A 25,554-nucleotide genomic window follows, 5' to 3' on the forward strand; every position below is an offset into this window, starting at 1 on the left:
CACAGATCTGCACCTCTGAAACAAATAATACATTATATGTTAAAAAAAAAAAGATAGCAGGAAGGGAAGAATGAAGGGGGGAAATTGAAGGGGGAGACGAACCATGAGAGATGATGGACTCTGGAAAACAAACTGAGGGCTCTAGATGGGGGGTGGGAGGATGGGTTAGATGGGTATTAAAGAGGGCACGTTCTGCATGGAGCACTGGGTGTTACACACAAACAATGAATCATGGAACACTACATCAAAAACTAACGATGTAATATATGGTGATTAACATAACATAATAAAAAAAATAAAAAAAAATTTGAAAGCTACTGATTTAAAAAAAATTAATTGGCACTTATAAAGTCAAGATTTGCACTAAGAAAATCAGTATTTGAAATGGACTTTTAAAATAGAAAACTGTGCTACAATACATACAAAATGCAGTCGAACAGATGTCTGTCACCGTAAGATGTTTTGTTTTCATTTTTCCATGGGTACAGTGCTTCTGAAATTTAAATTAGATTCACTTTTCTTGGCTGCAAAAAGTGTTGTGAATGAAAATTGACATTCTCAAGAGTGAGAGAAAGCTGATCTTGAAAACAGACATTTCCATGATGCATGATCACCACCTATGATGAAAGTGTGCATATTAGTTCATTGCTGGCCTTTGCCTTCGGAGTGTCCATTTCTGTTCTAACATGTTCCTTCTCTCCCATGTGAGGTTGCTTACTATGAAAGCGTTTTTTGCTTTGATTCTCTGGCAAAATCTCAGAAGTCGTAAATTGGTGGCTTATGCTTCAAATTTAGCCAATACGTATGTTTTGGTTGGACCCCTCAGGGTTTAAAATGTAACTAGGTTTTTAGAAGGGCACTTAGAAGTACCACGGCCAATGTTAATAGTCCCCTGCTCCTCATTATCTGTGTGTCCCCTGAAAACATTTATCTGGCTATGCTTTAGACCTTCACAGCCCTGAGCGGCTGCAGGTACAGAAATCCTTCATTTATAGGTAGGGAACAATTAGCCAACCTCCATGGCTCAGAAAATTTGGAGTTTGACCATCCTATGGTTTTCTTAGTTTAGAAGCATTGCCCTAAGCTTTCAAGTGATCAATATCATTCTAAATATGATCTATTTTGACTCGAGGGGATGATAATTAACTCCCCATAGGAGCATGACCATCTAGAAGCTGAAAATCCCAGGACATTTTCCTAAAAGTAGGAAATAAGCTTTGGGGCACCACCAAATGCTCCTTCTTTAAATATAATTTCCTCTAACATCCCACCTCAATACACATGGTGGCTGGCTACTTTATAACTGTTTTATTTCCTAATGTATTGTCAGATATTTGCAGATGGTGTACAGAAGTGGCTAAAAATTATAGAAGATGAAAGCAGTTCTATAATGGTAATTCTGAAAAATTAATCCAGTTGTAGCATGTTGACAGTGAATGGTAATATTTATCCAAGAGCATTTAAGCTCTGTAGAATGGCTACCTGCAAATGTTCTACTCTTGATTATCTATGGTAAGTAGGGACAGAAATAATTGAATTCTACATCTAAAACAAAAACTGTGTTTTGATGATTATCTTCATCCTCTTCTCCAAATAAGACTTTAAACAAGGATATTTAACATGTCATACCTTTGTGACTTTGAGTTCTTTTTTGGTCTATGAGGTTATGTGGACACTTATGAGCAATAAAATATATAAAAGACAAAAGGGAGAAGCAAGAGCAGGAATGAGATGGATAAGGGAACTGAATAAGCAAACTACAAATAATTGGTAATTTCTTACATTTATTAATGAAGATTTATTTGTACAGTGTTCCTTGTGGCAAAATTTGGTATGAGGGTTATTTAATAGTGACATCCTTCATCACGGTGGCTTAATCTTCCAATGGGATGCTTTTTGTTCAAAGGAATGCTTTGCATGAATAATTTAGCTCTGTCAGGCTTGTGGCAGCCATTTCTGTACATGTTACTCCTCATTTACTGCAAAGAAATCCCTTCTTTAGGAGTAAATTTAATATCTAAAGAATATTATTCTTCTGTCTTTGAGTCTGAGGTGAGCATAATCAAGAAAGATAAGAAAATAAGTATGCAAATGATGTTTTTCTCTTGAAGCTATTTTATGCTAACTAAAGCCAAGTGAAAACATGTAGCATTATTAAATTGATAGTCAGAGGCAGATGCTGTATTAATAATGACTCCGTAGCTTGTGAAGTGCCGGGAGTGGGGGGCTGTAAGGCTAATGAGCTTACAGCGGCTTCCCTGAAGAGCCTGTCTAGTTCCTTACTCATCTTTCCCTTCTGCTGCTGGTTTTCAGAGCAAACATCTTACTGTATTTCATGCAGTGTCCTTAACATGAAGGCTTCTTGGTTGAATTTTTCAACCTTTGCCGACATATTAAAACTGCCTCCTCTGCTTCCCATCAGTTGTCATCGGCCAACACACTAGGCCACAAGTTCTTGTCGGCCATGGGGGAGCCTCCTCCAGGCAGCACTCCCTAGAGAATATGGTTCTATGGGCAACCCCAGGCCAATTCTGTCCTACTAAGAAAGACCGTGTTTCAAGAATGGGCTTGAGGGGCGCCTCGGTGGCTCAGTTGGTGGGGCATCTGACTCTTGATCTCAGCTCAGGTCTTGATCTCAGGGTCGTGCGTTCAGGCCCCATGTTGGGCCCAGCGTGGAGCCCACATTAAAAAAAAATGAATGGGCCTGAGTAGGGTGACTCAGGTGACCTCCTATAATTTAAGGTCACCATAAATTACTGATCTGGGTAATCCAAAGATCTCTGAAGCTTCAGAGGCATCTGCAGAATTTCTCGCTGGACCAAGAGTCAGCACCTCCCTAGACTGATCATAATTGCATCAAGTTACTTAGAAACAGTCTATGATTGCAGAAGCTTTGAAGATCACTTAGCTCTCAGGCCAATCTTATTCACACTAATATTCTCAGAAAGGTGTTGAGGACCCAGCGGATCTGGGTTTATTGCCTGACATGTTTGTATCCCTTAGCCTGACTCCTTTTAAAAGTCTCTTCACTTACCAGACTTTAGCCAGAAATTTTAGCAGCTCACCTAGTGTGAAATAACAACTGGTGAATCTAAGATGAGTTCTGACACAGTCATCAAATATGTAAGTTCCTAAACAGTAACCTCATAATCACTTAATACAGCAGGTGGCATTCAAATTTTAGAAATATTTCTGGTCTCCTTTTCCCCCTAACATTCATTACATTTGTGGAGTATCTTTGACATTTTAAATGTGGTACAACTGAATATGTGCTCTCGAGTTTTATCCCCAATTAAACATAGGTCTGTAATTTCATATATGTATGTAGAAGACTTAATTTTTCTCTCATGAAAGAACATATTAGAATTCTTTTTTAAAAAATAAACTGTTGGGGAGCCTGGGTGGCTCAGTCATTAAGCGTCTGCCTTCGGCTCAGTTCATGATCCCAGCGTCCTGGGATAGAGCCCCGCATCGGGCTCCCTGCTCTGCAGGAAGCCTGCTTCTTCCTCTCCCACTCCCCCTGCTTGTGTTCCCTCTCTTGCTGTCTCTGTCAAATAAATAAATAAAATCTTTAAAATAAATAAATAAACTGTTGCCAAAGAATTTTTCTCAAGATACTGTTTGAAATGCTGTTTGCCAGACCATGTGAAGATGCGCATGTTAGAATCAAGATGATTCCCAGGCAAAGTCAGTTTAGGTGCGTAAGGTGATGGTAAATGTTTGGCTTTGTTTCTGTGGCCTGTCAGGAGACCCCCCCACCCCCTTGCTGGAATTAGTCATAACTCACTTGTCCTCACTTATCTAAGCGATCATACTGTGAATAACTTTGTGATTGTTTTGCTGTTGTTTACCCACCCCTCTCTCTTCCCCTCCCTCCCTCCTCTCTTTCAAGATCTTAGAGCAGTTGGGCTAAAGAAAGGGATGTTCTTCAATCCTGACCCTTATCTTAAGATGTCCATTCAGCCAGGGAAGAAGAGCAGTTTCCCCACCTGTGCCCACCATGGGCAGGAGAGAAGGTCTACTATCATCAGTAACACCACTAATCCAATTTGGCACCGAGAGGTAAGATGATCCTCAGGGGTCTTCTACTTGACAGGAAGTTGGCCAAGTCCATCTCTGTTCTGTGTATCATTGAGCTGTTTATGAGCATGGCAGGATGGCTGAAGGGTCTCGGGGTTCTGTTAGAAAGAGGGACGAGAATGAGATAGTCCCTTGTAGCCAAGGCCAGGTGTAGGGCAAAGCAAGTGAAGTCCTTACCTCAGATGCACAACTTAAGGGGGCCAAAAGACTCAATCATCAAAATTAATATTTTAATGAAAATTTTTTTAGAAAAATCAAAATCAATGCAAAAAAATTCATGATGAACAAATATTAAAATTTTAAGTAAGGACAGGGTCAGTAACCATGCCTTGCCGAGCCATATTAGAGCCTGAGGCAGAAGGAAAAGTCAGTAACACCAATCCTATTTTTATTTAAAATTTTATTTTTTTGTACCTGAGACTAATACAACATTTATGTTAACTAACTGGAATTAAAATAAAAAACTTTAAAAGCCCTCCCAATGTTTTGTTCTAGTATATATTCAGTACAGATTAAGGGAATTTCTCTCCCTATGGGCTTTGGCAAATGTTTTTCGGATTTCTAGATTTTGGTTAATTAAATAAGCCCAAGGACTCATCATCCTGAGTGAAGCCAGATTGTTGATGTGTTGATGATAGATACCTTAGAGTTCCTCACAGCTACATTATGCTACCTGTCATCTTAGTGCACTGCATCATTAAAGTCAGGTGGACCGAACAGAGACATTGTTTTTCATCTACTGAACAAAGTAGGAGCTCTCCCACCATTTCTCAGAGATCCAAGACATGTTTCACCTACTAGTGTTAGAGTGTTTCTGGATAAACGTTCATTGGCATAGGAGTTATACAATGAGTCAGATCATTCCCTAAATGTTTAATGACAACAATATGTTCTAATAGTTTTGTAGAAATATTTCACTGGGGCGGGAGATAGTTCAGGGGGTCTAAAACCAATTGGAAAAAAAAGGTATGGCTATTTGAGACTTGCCAGCACAGCAAGATGTTTCTCCTGAGAAGTTCTTATGGTTATTTAAATGGATTAAATACTGCATGTATTCTTACACTGGTTTAAAAAACTACTTATGATCTCCAAATAGTAAATAACTCTTAAAGGCATACCACTTAATTTAACACATTTAGAAGCCTAGAAGACATAACATGCATCTCACTATGAGCTCTAGAAGGAACATAGTGGATATAGGAATGATACTAGCAACAACTTTCTTTTGCTAACATTTTATATTTACAAAGTTCTTAACCATGTTATCAGTGTATGCCTAATAAGGAGGCATAAGGGATGAGATCATCATCTCTGCATTTTGATGATTAAGAAAATGAAGCTTGAAAGGTTTATGTAACTAGCTGCTCAGAGACACAGGTGGTGCTTAAACTCAGCTCTCTTATTCTCAGCAAGTGCTTTTTCCATTCAGCAGATTACTAGACTCCATGGCCCTTGGCAGAACTTTAATTGTTATGACTAAATGAACTTAGTGGTGCCTAAGTGTAAGACTGGCTGGCACCGTTCGCATCACTGTGGTTGAGTGGATAATGTCAGGGAAGGGGCGAGATGGTTCAGGTTAGATTCTGGCCCCATCACTTCCTTATCCTGAGATCTCATCCTTGAAAATATTATTTGTAAAGATAACATGAAGGTAATGTATGTGAAAGCCTTTGTAAATGAATAAAGCTTTTTATATTTATTTTGTATTCTTATTGATAGCCAATCTGGTTCTCTCTAATGGCATTCCTAAGCAAAACAACAAAGCTTATGTTAACTTCATATTTTTATTTTTCTGTCCCGTGTGCCTTTTAAATTAAGTACTTTCCATTGAAACATTGTTTTATTCTCATATTTATCAGAGAGACCACAGTATTCTATAGATGTTCCTACTTTAGCCACTGAGTGAAAGAGTATTTTAACCTGTGCTGTACAACTTCAGAATCCCATAGGATGAGGAATTAAAATTGCTCTTAACCAAACACAGTGATAATTCGAAACCATCCTGTAACAGGGTATTAAATTTCAAAGAATTGAGATACAATAAATGTAGTAAGTACTAAAATTGCATTGTGTACAATTTAATATTTGATAGCATCTCCGTAAAATGTTGAACCAGGAAGGGCTGAATGATTGAAGGAGCTTCTTTTGTCCTGCAGATCCTTAACTGATGCCTGTAATCACTGTGAATGCTAGTGATTCTAAATGAATAGAGGATGGACAGTGGCTGCAGATATTTCTAGCAACGTGGACTCTAAGTCATTAGGATTTAAGAGATACCATTTTCTGTAATAATGAAATGATATAATTTCATATTTGTCTTTCTTCTGAATCAACATGTTATCTGTTTTCGTTTTCAGAAATATTCCTTTTTTGCACTTCTTACTGATGTCTTAGAAATTGAAATTAAAGACAAATTTGCCAAGAGCCGTCCCATCATCAAGCGTTTTCTGGGGAAACTAACCATTCCAGTCCAGAGATTGCTGGAGCGGCAAGCCATTGGGTAATCAGACCCCACTTGTAGGGATCTTGTTGAGATTAGTTTGCACAGAAGCAACTGAAATGAAACTTTGTAGTCCTAGGACTTTTACTGAGAAGAAGTGGTAAGATAATTCTTTTAAAAATGAAAGTGTTTGCATACTCATTAAACTGTGCAGGACAAAAGCAATTTGTTTTCATTATATACCTTTTTTTTTTGTATCTATCTTTCCCAAGATGTGCCTACCATTAACATTTCTGTGTCAAATGTCATAGCACTCAATTGTTTTTGAGTATATTGAAATCTTTCAGTAAAAGTCCCTCCCTAGAGCAGGATTCTAGAGTCAGGTTGACAGCTCCCTTGTCCTAATTAATCCCATCCAGACAACTTGCTATTCCTGAATAACAAAAAACGACCTTGTTTTAGGGCCATTTAAAATAAGACCTTGACTCATAGGAGGTATTATCGTAGAGCTCCTAGACCTATACATTCATTCAGACAACTAAAATTTACCCATTGAGAGGATTTTAAAATGTGATTTGATGTCTGTTTTCTTTCTGTGAGCTTTTTGTAAGTTGTGAATAAACTCGTTAAGAAATCATAACATCCCTTATCATAAATGATGTATGTATGTTTCCAGCAAACTCAGTACCGCTGCTGCTCTGAGGTAGCACTGAGGGTACTGTTTTGGTATCTTCTTCATTGTAGGAGAACATTATGAACATATGGCAGTAGTAATGGTGACAGTAGTGGTGGTGGTAGTGATGGTGGTGGGGGTGGGGGTGCCGCCATCTTGTTTTGTATCTTCTTCACTGTAAGAAAACATGAGCAAATGGTAGTGGTGGTCATAGTTGCAGTGGCAGCAGAAGTAGTAACAATGGTAGTAGCGATAGTAATAAATAAAAGTGAACAAGCTAAAAAGATGCCGAGAGTTTATTCTATGTCAGAGCTTAAGTACTTTACTCTCATTAACCCATGTAACCTTCTCAGCAGCTCTGGGAGATAAAAAGTGTGATTATACCCATTTCCGAGATGAGGAATCTGAGACTAGCAAGCAAGAGGTGGAGCTGGGACTTGAGTGCAGATCAATCTGCTCTAGAATCCTGGCTTCTCTGCAACACTTCAAGGACGGGCAGCAATGTGTTATTATTCCAGCTAACTAAGGAAGGTTGATCATTCATATTCATATTCTGCAACTAATGGACTGTTTATTTTGGCAAGTCATAACTTACTTGGGCATTCCTCATTGAAAAATACAGTGTTTAGACCAGCTGAACTCGAAGGCCCCTTCAAAATCTGAAACTAAGAGATTATAATGGATTTTAATTCTCTGGCCATCAGAGACAATGGAATTTGTGGTCGAGCCAGCACACATGAAGTAGGAATATTATACTGAAATTCTAGTGCCTGGTTTATCTGATAAAAGCTAGGAAATCACAATTATTGCTTCTGGTAGAGATCATTTACATTAGGAAGTTTTTAAAAAGTTATTTTTAGGATTTATAAAAAGTGAAAGATTTAAAAGAGAAAGATAACTATGGTAAATACAGTATATCTATAATTTAATTTATATAATTATCATCATATAATTTACAGAATATATATGACACGTGATAAAAGTGTGAATTTATGTACACCAGTAAGAATGATCAAGGCAAAATAAAACCTTTTCAGTGTGTGAAACCGTTGTTGACTTGCTGGCTTTTCATTTAGTCTTTTAAACAATTGGACACTTCAAGAACTGCCAGTCATGAATTGGTGTGTATTAGAAGGAAGTCCAGCATGAATTTGTAAAATATTGGAATTACGAAATGTTTCTGTATAAGTATATTAAAAATATTATCTGATACAGATACTTGGGATTTGCTTTATTAAGAATGATACTACGTATTGATATATCAACTATTAATACCTAAATATATATTCCTGATCTGATTATTGCTTTCCACCAAGTAATTGATTCATCTTGAAAAGTGCTGGGTTTGGTAGATTGCAGCCCTCTGAAGTAGTTGAGGTTTTATAGAGTGTGGTTTTGTAGGATGAGCTAGAACTTTTTACTAATTACCTCTTTTGAGAGCATTTGTTTGAATGTGATATTTTTCAGAGAGTGGCCCACATTTGTCCAAAATACACATCACTTTCCTATGCTTTGTCAATCCCTCTGATTACATTAGAGAGAGAATGCCTCAGGTAGTGAGAGTACTTTGGCATTTATTCTTCATAATCGTGTTTCATAATAATATATATTGTTCACAGTAATATATCACAGCAAGAAGCAGGATGAGTCAGATGAGACTAGGTAAGAACAAGGAGGCACAAAGATGAAAGAGAAAAAAAAGAAAAAAAACAAAAAGAAAAGAAAAAAATGTGTATTAAAAAAACCCAAAATAAATAAAAACAGAAAGGAAGAAAGAAAGAAAGAAAGAAAGAAAGTAGGTGACTCCTCTGAGTCTCTCCTCTGACACTCAACAAAGGATGAAACCCTTGACTCAGAATCTCTGAATAGGAGGATTTCCTGTATTTATAGGTTGAATAGTTGAATTGAGTATCTGGCTAATTTATTCAACAAATAATTAATTAACAAATGAGACTCTTTACTTGGAAAGAAGAATTTTAACAGGTGATAGTACTGTTTATTAACCAAACTAGCCAGATACTCAATTCAACTATTCAACCTATAAATACAGGAAATCCTCCTATTTAGACATCGCCTAACACACAGAGGTGCCTGATCTTTGCCCACTAAGGCATGAACCTAGCAGCAAATTACACAGGCCTGTCCTCAACATTGTGGTTCCTCACCCATCTCTTTGGACATTAAGTCCCAGAATAATTAAACCTTCATTTCTTTGTTAAAAATAAATTGATCCTCATCTTCTCTTCCTCAGCCAGTAAAAGAAAGTGTTGGTGTTGATAATGGACAATTTCTAAAAATGATAGATTTTAGCTAGGAAATGAATGTTTAGTAGGAATTGTAAGAAAAGAACTGCATCCATCTGTGTTGCTCACTGTCATATCCCCAATACCGAACAGCATGTTTAACATTTAGTAGACAGTATACATGTATACTGAGAAGACATAAAGTGAGATGGTAGTGTGGTGACTGCAGAGCAGGACCTTCTGCGTCAGATGAATCTGTGTACTCATCCCGGTTCTGTCACTCAGTACTTGTCTGGCCTTAGACAAGTCACTTACCCTCCCCACGCCTTGGTGGCCTCCTCTAGAAAACAGAGCTGCCACCTGCCTGCCAGGCTGAGAGACAGTGCAGGGCGAGCCCTTAGCAGAGTGCGCGTGGCGCACGTGAAGCACTCACATTGGGAAACCAAAGCATTTTATTTTATTTATTTTTTTCTTTCTAATATATGATATATATTTTTTTAATTTAATTTTATTATGTTATGTTAGTCACCATACAGTACTTCATTAGTTTTTGATGTAGTGTTCCATGATTCATTGTTTGTGCATAACACCCAGTGCTCCATGCAGAACGTGCCCTCTTTAATACCCATCACCAGGCTAACCCATCCCCCCACCCCCCTCCCCTCTAGAACCCTCTGTTTGTTTCTCAGAGTCCATAGTCTCTCATGGTTCATCTCCCCCTCCGATTTCCCCCCCTTCATTTTTCCCTTCCTTCTCCTAATGTCCTCCATGCTATTCCTTATGTTCCACAAATAAGTGAAACCATATGATAATTGACTTTCTCTGCTTGACTTATTTCACTTAGCATAATCTCCTCCAGTCCCATCCATGTTGATGTAAAAGTTGGGTATTCATCCTTTCTGATGGCTGAGTGATATTCCATTGTATATATGGACCACATCTTCTTTATCCATTCATCTGTTGAAGGGCATCTCGGCTCCTTCCAGTTTGGCTATTGTGGACATTGCTGCTATGAACATTAGGGTGCATATGGCTCTTCTTTTCACTACATCTGTGTCTTTGGGGTAAATACCCAGCAGTGCAATTGCTGGGTCATAGGGTAGCTCTATTTTTAATTTTTTGAGGCACCTCCACACTGTTTTCCAAAGTGGCTGTGCCAACTTGCATTCCCACCAACAGTGTAAGAGGGTTCCCCTTTCTCCACAACCTCTCCAACATTTGTTGTTTCTTGTCTTGTCAATGTTTGCCATTCTAACTGGTGTAAGATGGTATCTCAATGTAGTTTTGATTTGAATTTCCCTGATGACATTTTAAAAGCATCAGTTGAGACAAAAACTATTACCTCGTTTCTAGGAAAGAAAAGAAAAAGGAAGAAGAAAATAATCTTAACAGTTTTAAGAAATTCTTGCTAAGAAGTCAGAAAGATCCCTAAGAGCTGAACCGGGATTTTACAGTCACACATGTGTGTCTTTTAAAGGGGTGACATCTATTTGGAATTGTCCTGAGAAGGTAGAGACGGACAAACAAAACTGTGCTGCGCATTAATAATAAATAGCAGACTAGTGGCTCTAAGCTGCACAGCGGTGCAAGTATTAGGCCAAGGTGTTGTTTTCCTTCTGAAGTTGCCAGTAGAGGGCAGTGTGAGAGCAGAGATAGTATGATTTCGTACTATCCCTTTGATTATTTTCCTTAATTAAGAATAAATTAGATTGAGAATGCAAGCTGCTTCAGACAAGGTCATGATGTAATTGCATTTGACTTTGATTAAATAAACACAGAATTGAAAAAGATTGACAACTTCATCCTCAAAGAGGCTGGTAGGCTGAGTGGGGGGCCAAGGTGGGGCCCTGGTGGGGTGCCCTCCAGCACACCTCGTGGGGCGGCAACAAGACGCCACCCCAGCAGCACACCTAGCTTCTCCATTAGCATCTCTTGCAAGGCATGCTGGGAAGCAGTGATAGCCAGGCTCCCCCCGGTGGGGGCCAGCAGCTCCAGTCCCCTTACTCTGCAGGTGAGGAGGGGAGGTCCAGTGGCATGCTCCCCTCCCACAGCTGCAGCGGCTGTCAGGGGCAGACACTTCTCACCCTGCTGTCTCCTAACTCCCAGCCCCTACTCCTCAAGTACAGTAGTGAAGTGCCCCCCACCCCGCCCGTCCTTGTGTGATAGTCCTTGCCTGTTGTGTCCTCGTAGGACCAGTTTCCTATTGTGCTAAATGCTGAGGAGCCAGGCCCTCTTACGCTTTTATACCTGAGTCGAAAAATACCCCAAACTGTAGGCCTTTCACAGCTACTTGATGACCTTGAGAATGCTCTTTTCCTGGTCACTGTTAGCAGTGAGAGAGCACATCAGTCCCCTTTAAGAAAATCACGTGATACTGTGTTGCATTTTCGGCTTATAACAAGATTTCGTTGCATCCTGGGTCGGGGGGGGTTATAAGTTTTCCTTTGTGGGAATGAATCATATTACATTGGACTATAACATGCCTTCGAGCGTTGTATTTTCTGGTGAGTGTGAAAGTTTTAAGAGAAGTGTGTGAGATTTGGGGGTGGCCTGCTGGAGGAGGTGAAGGCTGACACCAGTGTAGTAAGGAAAGAACCATTTCTCCTCTTGCAGCGATCAAATGCTCAGCTACAACCTTGGCCGCAGGCTCCCAGCTGACCACGTGAGCGGGTACCTCCAGTTTAAAGTGGAGGTTACGTCTTCTGTGCACGAAGGTGAGATAGCTGTGTGAATACATCGCTGTAGGAAAAACTTGTTAAGTCTTACTCAGTTGTTAGTTTATATTTGAATAGAATTTGAATTTGTGTCCTGTTTTGAAAATAAACAGCTAATAAATGATTACCTTCTGAAGTTTCCCAAGCAGATAGGCAAGCTTGTTTATCAAAAAATATCTCTTAGGTTTATGCCTGTGTTTGGAAACCAGGCTATAGAATTTCTAGTAATAGTGAACATAGACACTTCATATGTCAAACTAACCAACAAGATGCTCATTTAGGAGTGAGTTGCTTATCTTCTCAAGGCAATAATACTGTAAAGAGGCCTTAATGGGATGACTGAATTTGTTGAACTGATGGGTGGCAAAGGAATAGGACATTAAAAGTTTATTTGTTATTACCACTTTGTTTTAATAAATGCTGTTTTCTCCTTTAGATGCTTCTCCAGAAGCTGTTGGCACAATACTTGGGGTCAATACTGTAAATGGAGACCTAGGAAGCCCTTCTGATGAGGAGGACATGCCTGGGGGCCATCATGACAGCCCCGTTTGTTCTAATGGACCAGTTTCTGAGGACAGTGCTGCTGATGGGACGCCCAAGCATTCTTTCAGGACTAGCTCTACTCTGGAAATAGACACAGAGGAATTAACCTCTACTTCTTCAAGGACCTCACCTCCCCGAGGACGTCAGGATTCACTCAATGATTACTTAGATGCGATTGAACACAATGGCCATTCCAGGCCGGGCACGGCCACCTGCTCGGAGAGGTCCATGGGAGCCTCTCCAAAACTAAGGAGTAGTTTTCCCACTGACACAAGACTCAATGCAATGCTTCATATCGACTCAGATGAGGAAGACCACGAGTTCCAGCAAGACCTAGGATATCCATCTTCCTTGGAGGAGGAAGGAGGGCTAATAATGTTTGGCACGGCATCAAGAACTGATGATGTGAGCCTGACATCACAAACAAAGCCAGAAGACAACCCAGTGGAAGTGGAGGAAGCCTCCACAAATGAAGCCGCTTCCTTCGAGGATAAGCCAGAACATCTTCCAGAGCTGGCAGAGGCCTCCTTACCCCCAGGCCCAGTCCCAGATGAAAGTGAAAATGGCCCAGAGTCTCAACCAAGTGCTGACCAGGGCAGCACCGAATTGTGTGGCTCTCAGGAGGTGGATCAGCCCACGAGTGGGGCAGACACGGGGACTTCCGACACGTCAGGAGGAAGCCGCAGAGCCATCAGTGAGACTGAGTCCCTGGATCAGGGGTCTGAGCCTTCCCAGGTATCCTCTGAAACAGAGCCCAGTGACCCTGCCAGGACAGAGAGCGTGAGCGAGGCCAGCACGCGGCCGGAGGGTGAGAGCGACCTGGAAGGCGCCGACAGCTCCTGCAATGAGAGCGTTACCACACAGCTCTCCTCGGTGGACACGCGGTGCTCGTCTCTTGAGAGTGCACGCTTTCCCGAAACCCCGGCCTTTTCTTCTCAGGAGGAGGAAGATGGAGCCTGTGCAGCAGAGCCCATCAGCAGTGGCCCCGCTGAAGGGTCGCAGGATTCCATACGCACTCCCAGTGCTTTACCTGTGGTGCAGGTGCCCAGTGGAGAGGAGGAAAGGCCAGGGGCAGACTCGGCCCCTCCACCTCACCAGGAGGAGGTGGGGGAGGTCTGGCAGCGGCGGGGGAGCCTGGAGGGAGCTGCTGCTGCCGAGAGCCAGCCCCAAGAAGAGGGTGATGCTGGGGATGCCCACGGGGCTTGTGAAGGGGCCACTGCCCAGGAGGAGGGCGCCACCGGAGGTAGGATGTACAAGTCGGTATGGCTCTTGGCTCAAGCATACCGCTTCAAGAGAAGTCTTGGGGTTTTGTCCCTCAATGTAAATTATACTGCAGGTCACATGTTATCTGAATTCTTTTCTTCACCTTGGTCCTCAACAGTTAGCTTTTTTCTTTTTTTAAACAGATCTTCTGTTTTTGAAATAAGAGGCCTGTCAAATGGTAGTCTTCAAATTTCAATAATGAATCTCCAGTGGGACCTGGGTTTGTAGATACAAAACCAAAGACAGCTTTAACATCAGTGTAATGTGTAGAGGCTTTCAGGGACATTTTTTTTTTTTTTTTTTAAGATTTATTTATTTATTTGACAGAGAGAGACACAGCGAGAGAGGGAACACAAGCAGGGGGAGTGGGAGAGGGAGAAGCAGGCTTCCCGCCGAGCAGGGAGCCCGATGCGGGGCTCGATCCCAGGACCCTGGGATCATGACCTGAGCCGAAGGCAGACGCTTAACGACTGAGCCACCCAGGCGCCCCGCTTTCAGGAACATCTTAAGTTACTCCTCTTTGTATAAAACCCTCAAAACAGAACTTAATATGTACTTTGCATCAATTGTAATATTTTTTACTTCTGCAGTACGAAAAATGTTAACTAAGTTAGGTGATGCGTTCTGACACTTGAAGAATAAGCTGTTTTAGTATCTGGGGATGCAGATTTACACATAAAATTTGTATTATGTCTCAGTGAACATGACCTGGTAGAATGTTTCCTTTGATGCATCAGAAAGTCTAAGGATAACTCACTGTGCCTAAATAGCTCAGACTCAGAAATGGGAATGATTTTCTTATTCTGTAATTTATTTTTCTATCTAAAGTATCCCCTTTTTCTCCTCCTCCTCTTTTCCTTTTATTTTTGTTTTTGTTTCCTTCATCATCTTGCGGCCACTATGTGGCCCTAAAACATTGGCGCATGACCAGCACCAGCCAGGAGAGGAGAAAGTGGGGGGGGGGGATGGGTAGAGAGAGAGACATTTCTCTAGAAGACCCTCTTCTGATTGAGCATTCAGCTCCTGTTCTTTTCTTTTGTTTCTGGGTCCTCATATGGAAAAGGAGACTAAAGAGAGGAAAGAGACTAGCTCTAGGATTTATGTTGGGTCTTGTTGTTGCTGTTTTGGTTTTGTTTTTGTTTTTCACAAAGACTGTTTTGACACTGAAGGGGAAAACACTACCCAAGTACCTTTTTCTGTTTAATCCTAGGTTCTCAAACCAATGGCCACCAGCCACTGAGATCGCTGCCCTCGGTGCGCCAAGACGTTAGCCGCTACCAGAGGGTGGACGAGGCTCTTCCACCAAGTGAGCGCCTGTTCGCTAAGGGGTCCGCCTTGCTCGGAGGGTGCAAGGAGGACAGGCAGATCCTTCCCACGGGAACGAAAAGATGAGAATGAGAGAAAGGGATCTCAGGGCTGCCCCTTGGCAGAGCAGCTGCAGACTGGAAAGTGCTAGGCTGACGACTCCTTGTTGGCACTGTCCTGCTGAATGAGGAGGCAGCCGGGTGGGGGGTGGGGTGGAGCAATACTGTAATATCCGTAGAGTCAATACTGTAATTGGGAAACATATTTGGGACAGTTGGGTTCATAATAGAAAATTTTAAAAATTATGCCTAACGGCAGCATGAATTTTCAGTTAGGAGACAAATTGGTACAGTCTCTTAGAAAAGCCTCACTCTTTGTGATACACTTCTTTCTATTCACTTACAGCATTTTAAATCATTAAGTACAGTGTTCTGATTTTTTCCTTGGGGATATGCAGAGAAGTGTTAATAATTTCAGAAATTGGTCTACCATTTATTTGGAGCATGATAATTATCTGAGGTTTTGAAAGATAGGTCATTTCTTTCACTTTCAAGAAACATGTAACACTTAAAGGGGGGATGGTTGAGGATGAGGGATTCTGGAAAAATAGTTGTGCAACCTGTATCCACAGGTCTGAGCGATACCCATGGCCAGTCATAATCTGGACATAATTTAAGCTCTGTTTAAATGTCCAGGATCCCTTAAAGCAGTATTGCTCTGTAAGAGCAAGCATTTTGATGAACAGTAACAAAGCTCAGTAAATACTGCTTATAGGGGAACACATTGGAAAATACATCATTCTGCATTATTGCTTTTTCTTCTTATTCACTCTTTCAACTCTCCCACCTTATAGGTGATCATAGCAAGAAGCTGATGCCCTTGGCCTTCTGTGTTTTAAAAATGGTGGGACATAGGAGTGCTTGGGTGGCTCAGTCGGTTAAGCATCTGCCTTGGGTTCAGGTCATGATCCTGGAGTCCTGGGATCGAACCCCGTGTCAGGCTCCCTGCTCAGCAGGGAATCTGCTTCTCCCTCTCCCTCTGCCCTTTCCCCCTGATCATGCTCTATCTCTCTCTCAAATTAAAAAAAAATTTTTTTAAATGGTGAGACATAAAAGTGGGGGCGTGGGACTATGCATATGTAGGGCTGAAATGCTGAATGCTTAGTTTTGGTGAGTGTTAACAAAAAAGCTGAATAGTACTATGTACAATTGGTCAAAATATTGGCTTGATCCTTTGGAAATTCTTTTGTGTACAGTTCCTCCCCTTGTTCATGTATTTTGATGATTGAAGGTAGTTACTTATAGGAAATGTATATTTTAAGCAACTTTAAAAAATAGACCAAGAGATTAATTAACCAGTATGTCATCTTAAGCAGGTGGGGGAATAAAAAAATTCTTTATTGTTTACCTCTGGAGAAAAGATTAGAGACAGAAAAGAAAAATATCCCTGGGAGATACTTAGATATAATAGGAAAAAAATGAATTGGGAACATGAGGAGAGGGTTCTGGAAGAGCTCTGTTTATATGTGTATGTGGATTAATAGTAATTTGAGTTTCAGAGGCATTGTGTCACATCAGAGTATGGGTAAATGGCATCTTCCTGGGCACATCTAATTGCTCTGAATTTTACTGAACCATGATTTTGTTTTCCGGATTGCATAATACAGACAAGTACTTTCTTGCTGAAACTGACCACTTTTTGTGATATTTCAATGCATTTGTTTAAACACTGGTATTTTTATTACACAGAATATATTTTAGGATTTTAAAAAATAAACAATTGGTTTATTTTAATAAGTTGATATATCTAAAAGCAAAACAGCAATTTAATAGTATATCCAGTTTAATGAGTAACTGAAGAGGAGGAAATTCTTTTTTTAAAAAAATATTTTTTTTTTTGAGAGAGAGAGAGAGTGGGGGGGGAGGGGCAGAGGGAAAGGGAGAGAAAGAAAGAATCCTCAAGTAGACTCCCCATTGAGTGTGGAACCCTATGCAGGGCTCCACGAGAGGCTCAATCCCAGGATCCTGAGATCATGACCTGAGTGGAAACCAAGAGCTGACCGCTTAAACTGACTGAGCCACCCAGGTGCCCCAAGAGGAGAAAAATTCTTAATCCCTTTTATGCAACTTGCAACTTACAAATTTGGGGATTTCTATATCAAGGCTAGGTTACAGATTATGGTCTGAGCATGCCTGATTACTGTTCAGCTCTGTCCTCCCACTGTTTCAGCCCCTCCTATTCTCATGTGTGTCTCATCCTTTCAACACCTTACTTAATCACATGGCTGCCCTGCTAGTTGTCTGTCCCCAACCTCACCAGTTCTCTGCCTTCCTTTCCCAGCTGGGCAACTCTGCTACCACCTCGGGCCGTGCCTCTGACTTGGAGCTGTGGCATTCCACATTGCACACTGCCTCGTGCCTCTGCTTCATGCAGTGTCTCCAGGGAGGCTCGGCCACAGGGCATCCCGTTGGAGTGTACAGATTAGTCCATCCCTTGAATGACCTGGCTGAATTATTTTCAGGCTAAGAGTTGTACTTTTAACACTATGAGTTATAATATTCAAGCTCGCATAGTGCTTTATAGTTTACAGAGCACTTTTACATGCTTCATTCTTTATTCTTTGTTACATTTTTATGAGGTAGATCAAGTGAGTAGAAATTGGCTAAAATGATTCTTTCATTTTATAGATGGAGAAACTGAAGCCCAGATAAATTAAGTAACTTGTTTACGATCCCATACTAGTAAAAGTTGAGACAGAGTCTTAAACCTTCCTTCTCCTCTATCAGGTATTCTGATCTAAGATTAGAAGGGAAGGGACTGTTGTGTGGGTAGATGAATATAAATTCTGAAAGCTTACTTAGAAGCAGAGTAGTGGCTTGTGTGGTGGTGTGTTATCTATTAGGTGCAAGCATCACCTTAAATCAGAGGCTTTAGGGGTTTCCCTGAAGCTTTATTCTACTGCAGTGTTTTGAGGTCAAACCTAGGAAGGCTCAAAAAGTGCTCAACTTTCTTCTCCTTCTTCTGGGTTAAGATTACTCAGCAGGACTCTTCCCCAGGGGCCCTGAAATAGAAGAAAAGTGGTTGTAGTGACAATATGAGCATAGCCCAGACAGGTTTGCTCTGTTAAGCTTTTGTATCAGACTCAGGAGCACTTTTTTCTCCTTGTGTCGATCGCTATCCACAACCCTGTGGGGCAGGCTGCTGAAACATTGTACCTTGGGCTTTGATGCCCGCCCCTCATTCTTGATTCTTTCTTTTTCTTTTCCTAATTATTATTGTTATTTGAGCTTATTTTCACCTTAATTGAAATTTGTGTGCTAACATATAGTGAAGAAACCACCCAGCAAACTTAGGCTTCTCTCTGAGGACTTACGAACTCAATTAAGGGGGTTCAGTGGTACCCCTTGCTGTATCTTTTCCCTGTTACAGCTGATCATGTGGTGGTCTAAGCATCAGTGTTATAACTTAGTCTCTGAACATCTATTTGATCTCTTTTTATGCAAAGCAGTTTTCCTTGTTTGTTTGCTTCAGCCTCTAATCTAATTCCTCTTATCTCAGAATCAGGGACCTGTTCTTGGACTTAGTACAGAGATGACACAATTGTAACGATGTCCTACCAATTGTTTTCAGAATCTTACTCTTGCTTTAGGCCACGGGCCCTGAGAAATGACCTTGTGAGCTATGTAACTCCAATCCCTGGCTGAGAGATGCTCTCATGATCCATACAACATAAGAACACTCCAGGTCTTAAGGGCAGCATGGCAGTGTGGTGAGCCTTCCCTGGAAGTGGCTTAAATCTGAATCCACACTGAGCGCCTTCAGAATTTGCTTATCTTCTTCTGAGGTGATCGATGGCACTGGCAGCTGGAGGCAGGTCAGGGCTGAAGCCCCCTGGAACATCATCAGCATGACAGATCTTGGTCATTTTAGCATTAAGAGAAGCAAAAAAAGAAATGTCAGCTCAGCCCCTTCTGAAAACCCATTTTATTTTTCTTACTGGGTCCAGTATAATTGTGACTTAATCCCTTGCTGCACTGGGGACAGTAAGGAACTGTTGAGTGTTTTTCCCCCAAAAGTGTAGGAATAGGATTAGACTCACGATGAACCATCTAGATTATTGGACTCTTGTAGGATCCCAGGATTATTGCCACGTTGTTAGGACTAGCGTACTACTTAGGTGGCAGGTTCAAATGGGCAGGTCTGGAAAAACACAGGAGAATGTTTATCATTTTTTTGGTTGTGCACTTTCATTATTAAAGCATCCTTTGAAATGAAGGTTTAAAGTAAGGCAGTGAATCTGAAAGGTGTAATTAATCTAACTTTCTAGTATGTTTAAGGCTAGGGCCTCTTATTTTCTAGAGCTTAAAAGTGAATTTTTATTTATTTACTTTTTAAAAAAGTTTATCTGTTCATTTGACAGAGAGAGAGAGAGATAGCGAGAGCAGGACCACAAGCAGGGGGAGTGGGAGTGGGAGAGGGAGAAGCAGGCCCCTTGCTGAGCAGGGAGCCCCATGCGGGGCTCAATCCCAGGACCCTGGGATCATGACCTGACCCGAAGGCAGACGCTTAACGACTGAGCCACCCAGGCGCCCCTAAAAGTGAATTTTAAGAGAAGAATTCATACTTTTAATCTAAAAAGCTACTTTCTTTAAAAATTGGCTATTAAGGTCCACCATAGGCAGCTGTTTGAGATTTTTTTTAACTTTTTATTTAAATATAATATACATACAGAGAAGAGCACATTCCGCCTGCTAAATACTCCCAAACTGAGCATACATGTGCACCGGTGCCCCATGACGGGCACCTAGAAGTCTCTTTGGGCCCGTTTCGATCACTAACCTGCCCTCCCGAAGGGGAAGTAGACCTACTATGCTGCCTCCCAAAATCATAGATAACTTCCTTTTGTACTTGTACAAATGGTATACACCTCCTTGAGTGTTAAAATAAGGAAAAACTAATCTTTTAAACACTGCTGTCCAGCATCTACCACAAAAGCTTAATTTTTTCCTTAGAATACCTTCAGTTCATTATAACTTTATCATCTCACCATGTGGCGAAGACACCATGGTTCTTATAATTTCTTATAGTGGCTTATACATTTACTTCCCAAAGTTCAGGTTCCTCATCCTTCTAAACCCAGTTATAACTAATTCAAGTCCCACTTGTGGTCCTCTCATCCCCTTGGTTCACGTGGTTCATGCTTCCCCAGAAATGCCATCTTTTATGTCTAGTCTTTGATCTTCTTCCCAGTCTCCACACTCTCCCAGATGTGTTCACGGCTTCATTTCATAGCCAGCTGGACGGTCCAGCGCAGACCAAGGTCTGGTGTGAAAGGACTGGGAAAGATGCCTGATGGGATGAAGAGGGATCACAGGGACGACTCCTGTTCCTTCCCACAAATGCTGATTTTAAAAGTTGGAAATGTCCAAGACCTTCCCTGCTCTGCCTCCCTCTGGTGCCTGCCTAGGGATTAATGCTGTGACAGTGGCCTGGGCGAACTTTTACACACTTTGCAACTCTAATTTCCCCCTTATTGTCCAGCTATTTAAAGGGGGCTGTTCTGTTTGAGTCTCGGGATATCTCCCAGTCCACTTGCTCCTGGATTTCAGTTCGGAGTCTTTAGGATGAAGTTTAGTTTCTTGTGAGCCTATACGTTGTGACCTCTGAGAAATCTAGCATTAGCTCCATGGCTTTGTCTAGTAAATTAGCTGCTTTAAGTTCTTATAAATTTATGTCAGTGTCCCTCACATTTTAGTGTGTCTAGGAGTCACTTGGGAAGGTTGTCAAAAATGTAGATGACTGAGTCCTAACTGCAGATAGTCTGATTTTCCAGATCTAGGGTGTGTCCTGGGAATCTGCATTTTTATTGATCCTCAAAGTGATTCTGATACCTACTGCTGGAGTCCCACACTTTGAGAAGCGTTTCTGTAGATACCAGTTCTCAAACCTTGTTATTGCCATGAAGCTCTTTATGCAAATAAAATCTCGTGTGGAAGACCAGTGGGCACAAGAGGTAACACTGGGGCTGTGGTGGCCAACACGGAGTTGGCAGATGGTTCTCAGGACCCCAAAGCCCCTGGCTCTATACGGCTAAATTAATTAGAGTTTAGTTTGCAAATTCTGGCCTAGACATAAGATGTTGATAGGTTCTTACTAAACCTAATGTAGAAAAATGGGTGTCATTTTGAAGATTCTTATAATTTTAGAACTGAAAGGGATCTTAGCAAGGTATAATACTGCCCTCTCATTTTTCAGGTAAAGAAACTGTGGTTCAGAGGTATAGTGATTTATTGAAGGTCATGGAGCAAAGGTGTGACAAAGCCATGGCCAGAGGCCCCAGGCCTTCTACTTCCCAATTTGGTGCACTGCATATACATATGCACCCCAATACATTGTTCTCAGACTCATTGCACACTGATTATACACCCCACTTTACAATGTGGCAAGACAAGGAAGTAAATGCCAAGTTCCCAGTCTTCTAATCCTGCCTGTCTGATTTTATCCTGGTCTCTGAAAGAAAACTTTGATGCTGGGCAATGAGTTCTCATATGCTTACTTGTACCAAGAATAAACCAGGCCCAATATAAAAATTTATAAGCAACCATACCCACCTCTCTCCACCCTGCAGAGAAACTTTGATAGATACAATAGAGAGCTAATCTTCCTATAGGCACCTCTACTGTCTTTGTCTGGATGGAAGGGTATTGACCACTTGGGTAAGAGTCAACAACAGAACAGCCTTTCTCAATCTGATGATAAGTGTCCACTTGAAATCAGCAAGACAGCATTTCTCTTTATGGGATCTTAAGTAACAGCCTCAATTTAAAGATATGACATTTGATAGGGATAGTCTTAATGTGCCTCCAATGTCCCACGTTCTTTGAAAGCAAATTTTCGGACCTCATTTTCTTGTTCTTCTCATGGCACACAGAGGTGTCTTTGTTGAAATACATTAAGGTTATTCCTGGACTTTGTGGAAAGCGAACACAAGAATCTCTTTGTTATGATTTTATGTTATTGAAATTATTTGTTCATTCATTTCATGCTATGTGCAAAGTGTAGTGGTAAATATATGCAGAGATTCCCCACTCTCCCTCCTCCCCCATTTTCTTACCCATATGGCCCTTATAGAGACCACATTCTGTGGGGTAAATTCCTATGTAGTTTGTTCAAGGAAAAAGTTCTATCTTTGAAGATATTTTTTTTACTTTCTTTTGTCAGAAAATGGAAAGTATGCCACAATGTGTTTTCTTTTCTGCCTTAACTGCCAGAAAACTTAGAGCCAAATTTGAGTTATAAGCTTATCTTGGGAGCTTGGCAGCACCTCTCTTTCTACTTTCTTTAGTTGGCTTCAGTTCTGTTTTTATCCCTAATTGACCTATTCTACGTTTTTAAAATTGGAAGCTACTATAAACATTTTTGGGGAAAGAAATGGCCATTTGTTTTCTTGTGCATTTGAGTTGCATATGCTATGTGCTTGAATTATCCTGGCTCTAATGAGATGGAATAATTGGTTCTCAAAATCTTTGAGATGGGAAAGTATGCAAAGAGCAGAGCAAAACAATGGAATAGATCAAAGGGTTTTGGAAAATGGTTTCTGAAAAGGCTCTAATGTAGTTCCTATTTGTCAGCTTATGGCAGGCTGATCACGAGGTCTTTTGGAAATGTCTCATTGATGAGATTGCAACTGTGTCCAAAGAATTCAGGTTTGGCAGGCTGGTTCATTGTAAGTCTGTGTTACCTTGGAGCCTGAGTGACACTGAGTTGTTTTTTGTCTGTGTGGTGCTTTTTCTCAGCCCAATTTTTCTTTCTCTTGCCATTTGTCATCAATTACGATGTGCTAGGATCAACAAAAACAGATCTTTCCACCCCCCCACTGAGGCAGCCCTCAGTAATCAGCTGCTGCTGGCTGGGGTCTACCATTCAGGTCTTTCCAACCCTGAGAACTTTGTTAGAATACTTGCTCTATTCACCTCCAGAGTAAATGCCATAGGGCGTCAGGAGCAAACATGCCGTCCTCCTAGTCTCCAGGGTTAGACCCATGGTGTCTGTTGATAAGCTATGTGATGACATGGGTAGTTTTGAAATAATTGAGCTGCTAAGGAGAAAGGTGCTTATTAATTTCAAAATATATTTTACACAGAAATAGAGATGTATAAAAACTTTGCTGGTTAAAGAATAGATTTCTGCTGTTTTGTTTTTTAAAGATTTATTTATTAGAGAGAGAGAGAGTGGGGGTGGGAAGGGGCAGAAGGAGAGGGAGAGGGAGAATCCCAAGCAGGCTCCACACCCAGCATGGAGCCAGATGCAGGACTTGATCCCACGACCCTGAGATCATGACCTGAGTTGAAATCAAGAGCTGGACGTTTAACTGGCTGAGCCACCCAGGCATCCTTCTGCTGTTTTTGTATATTATGTATAAATTGCACTTCCCAACTACAGTCAGTTTCAAAATTTTGCCTTTTGAAAAGATCAGCTCGTGCTTTGTGTATTTTGATAGGAGAATGGCCCTTTAGAGAGCCACAGAGGAGGTCGGTCTGGCTCTGAAGATCACTGTGCTTTCTGTTTCTACTGAACATGCACTTATATATTTGTTTACAAAGGTGAACAGACTTAATGAGATTGCTTAAACATAAAATTAAATAATATTTTAAAACGTTGTATTTATTTGAGCTTGAAGGCAAGTAATTACCCTTGTTCTGAAAATGTATTCATCTTTGGGAAAGTGCAAATGGAAGTTTGTAGATAATGATAGTATTTGATGAGTGGGCTAGCATTATTTTCTTCTGAAGACTACATTTACCAGAATTGTTTTTTTTTTTTTTTAAGGATTTTATTTATTTATTTTGAGAGAGAGAATGAGAGAGAGAGAGAGAGCATGAGAGGGGGAGGGTCAGAGGGAGAAGCAGACACCCTGCCGAGCAGGGAGCCCAATGCGGGACTGGATCCCGGGATTCCAGGATCATGACCTGAGCCGAAGGCAGTCGCTTAACCAACTGAGCCACCCAGGCGCCCCTACGTTTACCAGAATTGTATGTAAATATGCACTTGGAAGCTTCCAGCTATACTTTCATTCAAGCTGGAAAAAAAGAGAGAGAGAGAGAGAAATCAATTTTTGGTGACAATCATTGACACCAATTTCAATGCAAATATCCAAAGTCTTATGATAACAACAACTTGTATTTATAAAACACTGGCACTCATATATGAAGATGGGCATTGTGGACAGATCTGGAAGGATTCTCTACATTCAGAGATTCTTTAAAGCGGGGGTATTACACACACAGGGTATGTTTACTAACGGATCACAACAGATCCTGAAGTGGACTGAAGGAGGTGCCTGATGACGCAGTGAGATATATGTGATTAGCCCCAATTTCTAGCATGTCAGGGAAAACCCATGCTGAAGTTAATGAACCACGTTCATGGCCTCTGCTCTTCCTCTAACCTTTCTCGGTACGTTCCTACTGTGAAGACTGGGAGGCACGCATTGACAGCCATGGCAGGATCTTCTACGTGGATCATGTCAACAGAACCACCACGTGGCAGCGGCCAACAGCGCCCCCGGCCCCCCAAGTGCTGCAGAGGTCCAACTCCATACAGCAAATGGAGCAGCTGAACCGGAGGTGAGGATGGGCATTTTCACTATGACTGTAGTGTGGTTGGGCTTATTTTTATGTGGGCCACAGTAGAAAACATGGATGTCTCTCTTTCATCTTTGGGTGACCTGTCGTTAACATGTAGCTGGTACCTCTTGATTTATAGACTTCAGTGAACTTCTCTTGGTTAAAAAAATAATAACCACAGGCATACACTGCTTGTTTGGAAACTAGAAAGGAAATAAGTAATGATGACCCCTTTCGCCAACCCAAGGCATTGATTTTTAGTAAAACAGAGCATATACATATATGATATGAATCAAATACCTTTCTAAATATCTAGAATCTCCATTCATCATGCATCTTTATTATCAACTTAAGCTTTTTAAATGTCATTCTTTTTTGAAAATGAATGGCTATGAAATAAAAAGTTCTTTTCTTTAACAATATAAGAATTTAATTTTCTCTGGCTAAGGGCTGCAGTTTCTTTTTAAGTTTTATTACATTGTTAGGAAAATGTTCCACAAACAACAGACAGAAGAAATTCAATGCATTGTAATTTATTTAAACAACAGATGGCCCAGAATGTCAGGGAATTGGGCGGGGGGTTGGGGGAAGAAACTTTGGTTGAGGCTGAGAAGATGGTGAAAATTTCTGGGCTCTGGGGGAATGGTTGAGTCCCTCATTTTGGAGG

The 25,554-nt window shown here is 41.1% G+C and overlaps 1 protein-coding gene across 8 annotated transcripts in view; it reads left to right on the forward strand.

Moving 5' to 3' along the window:
• HECW2 (HECT, C2 and WW domain containing E3 ubiquitin protein ligase 2) overlaps window positions 1-25,554 on the forward strand; it is a 357,621-nt gene that overhangs the window by 225,700 nt on the left and 106,367 nt on the right. For all 8 annotated transcript variants that reach the window (XM_032405743.1, XM_032405753.1, XM_032405716.1 and 5 more), the window contains 6 exons: window positions 3,893-4,062; window positions 6,438-6,580; window positions 12,050-12,150; window positions 12,587-13,936; window positions 15,167-15,262; window positions 24,737-24,887. In XM_032405743.1, coding sequence (XP_032261634.1) covers window positions 3,893-4,062; window positions 6,438-6,580; window positions 12,050-12,150; window positions 12,587-13,936; window positions 15,167-15,262; window positions 24,737-24,887 — 2,011 coding nt within the window. The remainder of the gene's footprint in view (window positions 1-3,892; window positions 4,063-6,437; window positions 6,581-12,049; window positions 12,151-12,586; window positions 13,937-15,166; window positions 15,263-24,736; window positions 24,888-25,554) is intronic.

Source organism: Phoca vitulina, unplaced genomic scaffold (assembly GCF_004348235.1).
Source record: "Phoca vitulina isolate PV1807 unplaced genomic scaffold, GSC_HSeal_1.0 scaffold1, whole genome shotgun sequence".
Lineage (NCBI taxonomy): Eukaryota > Metazoa > Chordata > Mammalia > Carnivora > Phocidae > Phoca > Phoca vitulina.